Source organism: Artemia franciscana, chromosome 9 (genome assembly GCF_032884065.1).
Source record: "Artemia franciscana chromosome 9, ASM3288406v1, whole genome shotgun sequence".
NCBI classification, from domain to species: domain Eukaryota; kingdom Metazoa; phylum Arthropoda; class Branchiopoda; order Anostraca; family Artemiidae; genus Artemia; species Artemia franciscana.
In genome coordinates, this window is record NC_088871.1 from 36,937,127 (window position 1) to 36,947,679 (window position 10,553).

Here is a 10,553-nt window from a genome sequence, read left to right on the forward strand (position 1 = left end):
ATGGTTGTTAAGCTCTTTATGTAAGCATTCACACGCTTCCATCTGCGTGTCTAGGAATTATATTAAGAAATTAGACTTGCAGTGTTGCACAATCAAAAAATATTCATTAAAGTTGCTGAATTATCCGTTATTCCAGCTGGATCAGTTATTCCATCTTTTGGAAAATAATTAGACAAAACGATCAAATTAAAAATCAAGATTCTTCCTATTAATATTTAATCGTTTAAAATTAAAATCAGCCACATACATTCAATCTAAATTACTCGCTCTTATTCGTGACATAAAACATTCAAAATTATAAAAGAACTCATCAGGAACAGCACCAGGAGACTGGTATATCAGCCAAAACAAAATTGTCTTGTTTATCGTAATAGTTTCTATCTTACCCTCAATCCAACAAGTGAAATCATCGCTCAATCCGAAATATTCTATCATCAAGAGATTCAAAGTGGCTTTTCATAGACTCCAGTTGATTTTCAATTTCAGTAAATTTTGGGGTATATTCTATAATAACAGGTTGATAGACTTACGAAACGATATTTTCATCCGAGAATTTCTTTTTCTTCAATAGTAGCTAAGCGAGTTTGCACCTCTTTCTCAATGTCGTTCTCCTCAACTTAGCCTTGGTGCAAGCAATTTCAATTTTCGTCATCGATAATCGTGCACTTCATTAGTCTTACTAGCAGCACTTCTTCTATGAGCGTCTACAATTTTTGAACCCATGGAAATATACTGCCCAATATTTTTTGTCTTCTCAAATTTTTCAAAATAGATATCGGGCATTAAATTCAGTTTAACAAATTTTTTTTAGCATTTTTCGCTCTTTTCTTTGAGGCTTCATTTTTATTTGACTCAAAATTAAGTAGGTTAATCTCCGCTAACGTCTGCTCATCTTGAGACCCATGACAATATACCAAAAATTTCCAACCGCCTGATATCACGGAGTCTATAATTCTGACGGATGATGGAGGATACCCCGTGAATTTTTGCAAAAGCAAAATCACCCGATTCATATAAAGCGATATCAAAGAGACTTACTGGCAAGGGGGGTGTTTGAAGAGCCCTCCCCCCCTATTAACCTAAAAATCCAAGTTATCAACTATCTATCCAGTAAACAGTATATCCAAATGAGTTATCATGAAGCACTCCAATAATTCTTTTAAATTTAGCCAGGAAAGATGTAATTTTTTGGTCACTGAATTTTCTTCAATAATCAAGTATCTTTGAAACATTTCAGTATGAAAAGACATATCAGTATGAAAAACTTACCTAGAGGTAGATTGTTTTTAAAGTCAACAATTTATTACCATTTGAAGTTACAACAGTATTTGAAAATGTTTTTTTTTTCTAAGAACCCAAAACAAGCTGAAGTCTAACTATGAAATAAGTTTGAAACATAAATTTGTTTCTGTAGCTTAGCTTTGGGAGAAACATTTAATTGGAACTGAAAATTTGAAGTTTTTAGGAAATAGAAACGGAGCTGATGTCATCATAAGTCGATAAGTCTGTTGGATTGTAGCCTCAGTGGTACCAACAACATCACCAATGACCTTCCGAGAGCATGGATTATTAGATGCCTGAGACGCCATGTAAATAGCAGCTGCAGCAACAGATATCGGTGATCGTCCTGGCACAATATCTAACTCCATAGCTTTTTCTGCAATATGATGAGCAGATATCTGAACCGAGTAGGGCAAACCAAGGCTGTTACAAAACCGTGCTATAAAGTCCCCGGGAGTATTCAAATTAAGAGTGATCGATAGATTGCTTACAATCCGCTTAAACTCTCGTTTAATTTCTTTTATACTAACGCTTGAAACAGCACATAATTCTTTAAAAGTCCGTGGGTTCCCTTGTTGCCGAAAGGCAATGTATAAACAAGCCGAAGCAATAGCATTATTGGACCTTCCTTTTAATGATTTTCCACCATGAAACCTTTTAAAAAGGCTCCCAGCTTCATCCACAGTAGTTCTTGGTAAATGGAGTTTATCAGCCATTTCCTCAAGGCTCTTTTGAGCGGTCTTCAAAGCTCGATCGGAGCTACTCATCTGGCTGATATTATATTTTGCATAATCTAATTTACCAAACGAGCCGGGACCAGCAGGGCCAATCATTGTGAACAGGCCATGGCCTTCAAAAAGAAGATTCTCCGGACCACCGTTTGGTGGTCCGGATTCTACCTTTGAATGTGAAATGAAATAGAAATACATACTGATATGAAATAAAACTCATACCATTCTTTCACATCATTCGATACCGTATATTCTTAATGAAATAGAGGTTCCTACTGCTATGAAATGAAATACATACCATTTTTTCACGTCATTCTATACCATACATTCTTTCACACCATTTTATATATGATTCAATACCATACATTGTTTGTGAAATAAAGATATCTACTAATGTGAAACGAAATAGGGTTTTTTGTTTATGAAATAGTATTGCCGATTGAGATCAGGATGCTGTGGCCCAACAAAGATTTTAATGACTGGCATTATACTTTGGCTCAGGCTGTTTTTCTAAAACAAATACGCTTTTTCAGAAAATTTGTAGACATATTTCCTCACTGGGATTTGAAGGACCGTTGGAACAATATATTAAAGACTACGTCTTTTCAGGGCGTCGGTAGTGTGTCCAAAATTTGGATTGAAACCCCTCTATAAAATGTTGGGTATTTGTATTGCCTTCAAAAAATTATATACATTGAAAATTTGTTCTACAGTTATCTCTATAAAAGTGCTACATACAGTGGAAATACAATGGAAAGTTGCAGGAAACTGTAATTTTTATTTAGTTTAATTTTTTTTTTTTACTCAGGTTCATTTTTATGAATACATTTTCCTTGACAAAAGAACTTTCATTGTTTACGTAGAACCCAAATGTTCAATAAGAAAAAGAATGTTCGTTCTTGATTTGTGAGGCACCTGAAAAGCCCTCCTAAACATTACTTTTGGGTTTCTCTTCAGGCCCAACCAATACTATTAAAAAAGGTCCCATTAAAACTAAGTTGTTTTTTTTTAGATATTCAGCAGTCAAGATAACAAGTGCGTTTTTCTTGGAAATCTCTTATGTATAAGAAATGAAAAATTACAAGGTATGGCAAACACACCCTTTAACAACATCCATGCATAGATTTAACTTGTGATTAGTAGAGTAAAAAAGAGAAGGTTCAACGGACAGATACTGAAACATAAAAAAAGCATTAAAAATAAAGATACAAAAGACGATGTGAGACACACAAAAAGAGAAAATAAGGAAAACAAATCAAACAAGAATCATATGTGCACACACAAATGAAAGCGGCCTCATTAACAAGAACCAGAAACTTCAAAACGAATCCTACCCAGAGACCTTAGAATACCAGACGCCAAATAACGCTATATTAATCGATCTCCGTCCTTCTTTTCTTCATGAGCCGAATACCCCTTATGAGTAAAATTTTCAATAGTAGTTAGAACTCAACAATAGTTAAATAAAGCTCAATAATTCTACCCAGAGAAAAACTAAAATCATCACGGATTTCTGGACGTAATTTTAACAACATTTGGGATCAAGTACTATAAGGTCTTTGCGTCTACCATCAATCTGCTTTGTTTACCATCAATCTTTTACTTTCTCTTTCTCTTTTACTTTGTTTACCATCAATCTGCAACAGTATCATAGGTTTTTTGTAAACATTTTATTTTTCTATTAAAAAACTAAAAGGATCACAAGTTCAGTTGAGATTTTGTCCAAGATAACTTCGATCTTCGATTCGAAATAGTTCGAAGCTTTAAGTCTTCAGCATTTAGGCTTATATAAACAGCCAGCAAGTTTGTCTAAAGCACAACGAATCTCAGAAAACTTACAAAACAAATTACAAAAGAATATGAAGATCAAAAATAATTCGATTACATATTTGGATGTGGTATACTAAAGATTGCGCTGAGTAATTTCCTTTTTATTTAGAATATTTAATTATATATATTATGGTCACATAATTATCTTAATTTAATATTAAATTTCATTGCAGTTTGGATTTATTTTTAAGTTAAAATATTTTATTTTCTAAGGTAAAATACTCCTTCCTCGGCTTCAAAAAGCGCTAAACAAAATTTTTACGCAAAAACTCTGAAAAATCCAAATTTTGAGGCAAACTTTTTTCACAAATCCATGTGATATAAGTTCACGCAAACTTCTTTAAAAAAAAAGGCCTTTACTCTGATTGACCAACATAAGCAAAGAGTCATATGCCTCAAAATCTATTTCAGTGAAAATTGAATGGAACCCCAATGCTTTAGAATAGCGTAGCTTTCTATCTATAAATATTATCCCAATATTGTTCAGCATTCACAAAAAAATGAATTTATTCTCTCTCAATTGACCATAGTCAGATTGAGACACCATTCCAAAAAAGACTCCATTCCCCTAGGAATATAAATTACCAAACAAGTTTAAAAGGCTAACAGAGGCCATAACAGTGAGAACATGCAGGGTATCAAAAAGTAAACCCTGATTCCATTTTATGCATTTGAATCAGATATCAAAATTTTGGAAAAAAAGGTTATAATGTAGAACTTGCACCATAAGAAAATCAGAATGTGACCAAATGAATAAACTTGTCAGTATGTCAATGAACCCCCCCCCCCCCTCGCCCTGTTTATTCATTTTCATACGGGTCTGTCAATCAAAAAAGTAAAATAATTTGACAAATGCGTATATTAAGCTCCCAAAGTTTCAAAACTAACTTCAAGACCCTTCCTGCAACGAACACGTTATGGAAAAGTTACAAATAATCCACCCCAACGCCCAAAGAAAAAAAACAGCTAGGCGAGCACGCATTTCAAAATTTCAAATCCAAGTTTTAATCCCACCCCCGCCCTAAATATAAGAAAGGTTAGCCATAGTTAAGCGGATTTCCATTGTTTCGAGACTTGGTATCGGGCCAACAGGTAACACTTCTAACCCTTGCTAAAAAATTGTGAATATTTTCCATCACCCTACAAACTATAACTGAAAAGTTATTGCCAATTTACGGAAGCTTGCAGCAAACTCTTTTTTTACTTTCTAACATTTTGGTAATTAAATAGGTTTTTTGAACACAGGGAATAAAATTAAACAATTTTAGTCAGAATACTTTTCGGTCACCTTGTACAGTCTTTCAAGCAGAATTAGAGTTGGTTTTAACTATATACCCCTTCTCAAAATTTTCCACTCCCCTTGCCCTTTTATGTCAGTATTATTTTAATATTGGGATTTGTATTCCCCGTTTTCCTGCGTTAAAGCAGGTATGACTCATCAACAATCCGCATTTCACCCTGCCGCTTAAAAAAGTATGGCTGAAAAGATTTCAGAAAAGAGTATTAATAAAAAATCGGTTTCGAATATAAAAAATATAGTCGTTACAATACAAAAATACCTAGCCTTCTAAAAATCTGCCTTCTTCTTTTACCGTATTTTTCGGTACATAAGTTACCTAAAAAGGGAGCATTTTTACATTCAGTAGGAAGAGCCAAAAAGTGTCACTGTTCATGGGAAAAAGTAGGTCAAGTCTTAAAAAACCATATAATTCGACAATAGCATATACGTACAAATACGTTGCGTATGCGCACAAATGGCGTAATACGTTGAAACATAGACAATACTTGGGAACACAATAGTATTGAAGTAACATTTTCCATCCAAGTTTTATCCCTATTTTGCTTGAGTGAGCCCCAGAAAACAGGAAACTAAGTTTCGTTCAAAACCAATGTGTTCATCATCTTTAACATCTGAGATTCCAAATAATTTAATCAAGTCATTAAAAAAAAAGACAACTAAATTTCACTGGAAAAGGTACTTACGCTAGGGAAGTTTTTGCCCCTAAAAACTTCGTAATTTTTATTTTCTTCTTATAATTCAAATATTTTTACGTATTTTAGAAATTCTTGCACACGTGTCTATGCTAGAGTAATAATTTTTGAAACACGTTGCAATTCAATAATTCCAAAAACGCCATCCCGAGTTTGGAATTCTAAGATTTCAAAAAGAGGTAAATTTTGTTTACATCCATTATCCAGGCATAATTTTCAAATTTGTAGGACGTGAGCTTTAGTTTATATGTTATGGGAAAGATGGGGAAAATTATTTGTCACAAATAAAAAATAATAATAAAAAGAGCATAAGAGCAAAAATATGCAAAAATATAATGTTACGAAAATATTAAAGAAAAAGGGTTTCCAACGACATTATAGTCCGAAATGATTCTTGAATTTAAAGGTTTGCAGTCTGAACCCTAGAAAAAACCGATCAACCAGTTTTCAGTTTCCAGATATTCAAAAAAGAAAAAAGAAATCTGAAAGGGGATACAGAGTATACGGTTTTAAAACAAACTTCTAGGCTTATTGCAACTTCAAGTCCTGATATATCCCTTGTTTTAAAGGAACCAGGTTCAAAACTGAATTATACAGATTATTTCTAATCCAATGATTAATATTACACTGATAAATACCAGTCTGTCCTCTTTACAGATATGTCACTTGTTTGGAAATATTGAAGCTAAGAAAAAGGCAAGAAAAAAGAATAAGAAAAGAATAATAACAAGTGATTGTCTATTTGTGGTGCCTATTAATGATATGTGAGAGACTCACATATCATTAATAGGTCGTTACTATTTTTAAATGGCACCACAATAGTTAGAAAAATAAAAAATAAAACGGAAAAAAGAACCGCCAAAGTTTACTTAAACACTGAAAAAGGCGGAATGTAGAAAACAAGAACAGAACAATCACGGTAAAGGAGAAAAGTTGCCAATTGATAGCTGCTCAACACTGCACGACTCCAACTATGGAAATAAAAAGCACAGCACATATGCAAAGCCGCCTTCTTTGAAAGCAAAAGTTTTTACAATTTCTTATCACGTCATTTGATCTTTCAAGTCTGTTGAGTCTGGGCGCCTTTCCGTTATGGTTGAAAGCAATGCCTTAAACTCTCTTTCAAGCAGCTGACGGGCCTGGAAAAAACTTATCAATTTACTGCTTCTCAAGTGATTTCATGAGTAGTTAAACATGTTTTTGTTTACTTTTATTTGAATTATAATGGAATATAAGTGGTCATCAGGTCATGGCTAATTATAGAAAAAGCCAATACAAATAGTCCGATTAAGTGAGAAGCAAATTAAAATAAGGTCTTTGTGCCCTAATGGGTGCTCGGCAATACAATCAGACAGAAAGATTGGTTGTGTGCCCACTATCATCGTAAACCTGTTTCAGAGCAGACTCTAAAAGCAGAACCAAGAAGAAACAACTCTGTTAGGTACTTTATGCCCCATGACAATGGAAACAAGAAGAAAGTTTGTCTAAAATTTGTTTGTGCAACCCTTGATCTTGGGGAGTTTAATGTCAGAAATGCAGCTAAGAACAATGATCTGGGATTTTCTCGAAGAAAGGATAATAAATCAGAACTTTACAATAAGATACCTGGGGATGTCTATAAGCATGCAAAAAAGTGGTTAAAAGACTTACCGGCTGTAGAATCTCAATACTGTCGTTCTTCTACAACCGAAAGGTATCTGCCTCAAAACTTCAAAAATAAGTCGAAACTGTTCCGGCTGTACACCAAACCCTGCAGAAAATCTAAAAAGCCCATCCTTTTGCGTGGAACCTTCATGAACATCCTCAATGAGTTTGACTCCAGTTTCCATAAGTCGAGGAAGGATAAGTGCGTGCTCTGTGAAATGGTGCAGTCTGCCCAGAATATGACAGGAAGTGAAAAGTTGGCTTACACGAACCACTTAATAGAGAAGAAGGCAACCAGGCACTATACGGAAGCCACCCGCTAACATGCTGAAGCTGACCAGTCTCAAGTTGATGCGTGTTTGATCTAGAAAAAGTACTTAGCACACCACACGGAGAAGGAATGTTGATTGGATTCTCTATAAAATATGCTTGCTACAATTTTTCAGTTTACGAGAATGTGACTAAGAATGGATACTACTTCTTCTGGGAGCAAAAAAACGGAAACTGAAGGGCAAACGAAATAGAAACTTGTCTTTTGCGGTGGAATAGAGAAGTTGATAGTAGAAGTACTGTCAGGACAGTATGCCTGTCCTGTGACAGTTGGGGTGATCAAAACAGAAACCGCCAAATGCTTGCGAGGCTCTTTTCAACTCTTCAGCACTGTAAAACATACAAATAATTGAGCTGAATTTCCTTCTTTCGGGTCATTCGCTAAAGACTATAAAAATAAGTTGTTTGTCTGTTGACTGACGTCATGTTTGTGTGTCGACTGACGTCATGTTTGCCGACTGACGTCATTATAAGGATTTAGCTGTGTGTCGTCATGAAGTTGTTTGTCAACTGACGTTATGTTTGTAGACTGACGAAATTACAGACCGGGACAAAAATGACGACCGGGGCACTCAAAGAGAAATTACAGACTGGGACACCGGGACACGAATGACGACCGGGACACAGGGAATATAAATGACGACCGGGACACAGGGACACAACTACAACGGGAACGCCGGGGGGGCACAGGGGGGATATATAAATGCCGACCGGGACACAGGGAATGTTCGATTAGCAATCACCATCAACAAAGCTCAAGGGCAATCATTATAATAATGAGGTATAGATCTGAATACGGATTGTTTTTCCCATGGAAAATTATATGTTCCATGTTCAAGAGTCGGTAAACCTGACAATCTATTTATATGCACAGACAATGGGACAGCGAAGAATGTTGTATATTTGCAAGTTTTACAAACATATATATCTATATATATATATATATATATATATATATATATATATATATATATGTATATATATATAAAAAGTTGTCTGTGTGTCGAGTGACGTCATGTCATCAGGTCGCCATGTTCATTATGACGATGACGTCATTAAATGTATTTAAGACATTCGTTCACGGAAAAATGTTTAATTGTAAAATGACTGAAGAACCTACAATGTCAACAGCCGAGGAAGCTGCTCAAAGAGTCTATGCCAAAAAACTTGCTGCTGATAGAGAAAGTAAGAAAAGGAAGCGTGCCGAGGAATCACAAGAGCAACGCGAAACCAGACTTGCTGCTAAAAGAGAATGTGAAAAAAGAAGGCGTGCCGAGGAATCACAAGAACAGCAAGAAAACAGGCTTGCGGCGGATAGAGAAAGTAAGAACAGAAAGCGTGCTGAGGAATCACAAGAACAACGCGAAACCAGACTTGCTGCTAAAAGAGAAAGTGAAAAAAGAAGGCGTGCCGAGGAATCAGAAGAACAGCAAGAAAACAGGCTTGCGGCTGATAGAGAAAGTAAGAAAAGAAAGCTTGCCGAGGAATCACAAGAGCAACCTGAAAATTATCGCCTGGCATTCAGGTACAGCCCAGTCGATGATTATAGCTTGAGTAGATGTGTTCAAATCGGGACTATGTCTAAAATTTGTCCCTATTGCAAGGCCTTGAAATTCAATGGTGAAACAATTGGAATGTGTTGCGCCTCAGGAAAAGTTAAACTTCCTCTATTGGCGGCACCACCAGAGCCATTGAAGAATTTGCTTACTGGAACTACGTCAGAATCTAAGCGCTTTTTATCACAGATCAGAAAATATAACTAAAGTTTCCAAATGACGTCGTTAGGTGCCCAAATCGAAAATCCAGATCAATTTATGCCTACTTTCAAAGTAAAAGGGCAAATTTATCATAGAGCAGGGTCCCTTCTACCATTCTCATGCGAGAATCATAAATTTTTACAATTGTACTTCATCAGTGATAGAAATTCTGAATTGAATGCACGTTGCGAAATTTCTCCCAACGTTGAAAGGACAATCGTTTCCCAATTGCAACATCTTTTCCACGAAAATAATAATCTAGTGCGTCTGTTCAAAACAGCCATCGATTTGATGGCTACTGATACGCATAAAATTGTTATTTCTGCTGACAAAACGCCTCCTGGCCAACATGTGCGTAGATACAATACTCCAACTATCGACGAAGTGGCAATTGTTATGGTCGGTGATCAGTTTTTACCCCGAGATATTATTCTTCATAAGCGAAACGCTCAGTTGGTAAGAATTACTGAAACTCATCGATGCTATGATGCCCTACAATATCCTATTATTTTTTGGGATGGAGCCGACGGCTATCATATATCTATATTGTCGACTGACGAAATTACAGACCGGGACATCGGGACAAAAATGACGACCGGGACACCGGGACATAGGGAATGTTAATGACGACCGGGACACTCAAAGAGAAAGAGACCGGGACACAAGGAATGTTCGATTAGCAATCACCATCAACAAAGCACCGGGACACAAATGACGACCGGGACACAGGGAATATAAATGACGACCAGGACACTCAAAGAGAAATTACAGACCGGGACACCGGAACACAAATGACGACCGGGACACCGGGACACAGGGAATATAAATGACGACTGCGACACTCAAAGAGAAATTACAGACTGGGACACCGGGACACAAATGACGACCAGGACACAGGAAAAAAACAACAACGGGGACGCCGGGGGGCACAGGGGGAAACAGGGAAACAACAACAACGGGGACGCCTGGGGGCACAGGGGGATATATT

The 10,553-nt window shown here is 36.1% G+C and overlaps 1 protein-coding gene across 1 annotated transcript; it reads right to left on the reverse strand.

The window, feature by feature from the left end:
• Window positions 1-1,131: 1,131 nt before the first annotated feature.
• On the reverse strand, window positions 1,132-2,210 carry LOC136030814 (transcription initiation factor IIB-like). The gene has a single exon (XM_065709860.1). It carries the CDS (start codon window positions 2,208-2,210, stop codon window positions 1,416-1,418), a length of 795 nt encoding a protein of 264 aa, XP_065565932.1. The 3' UTR covers window positions 1,132-1,415.
• Between the last annotated feature and the right edge of the window lie 8,343 nt (window positions 2,211-10,553).

What these genes read in the sequence shown, in the direction of transcription:
- LOC136030814 (XM_065709860.1), bottom strand. Translation starts at nt 2,210, where the DNA reads ATGTATTTCTATTTCATTTCACATTCAAAGGTAGAATCCGGACCACCA.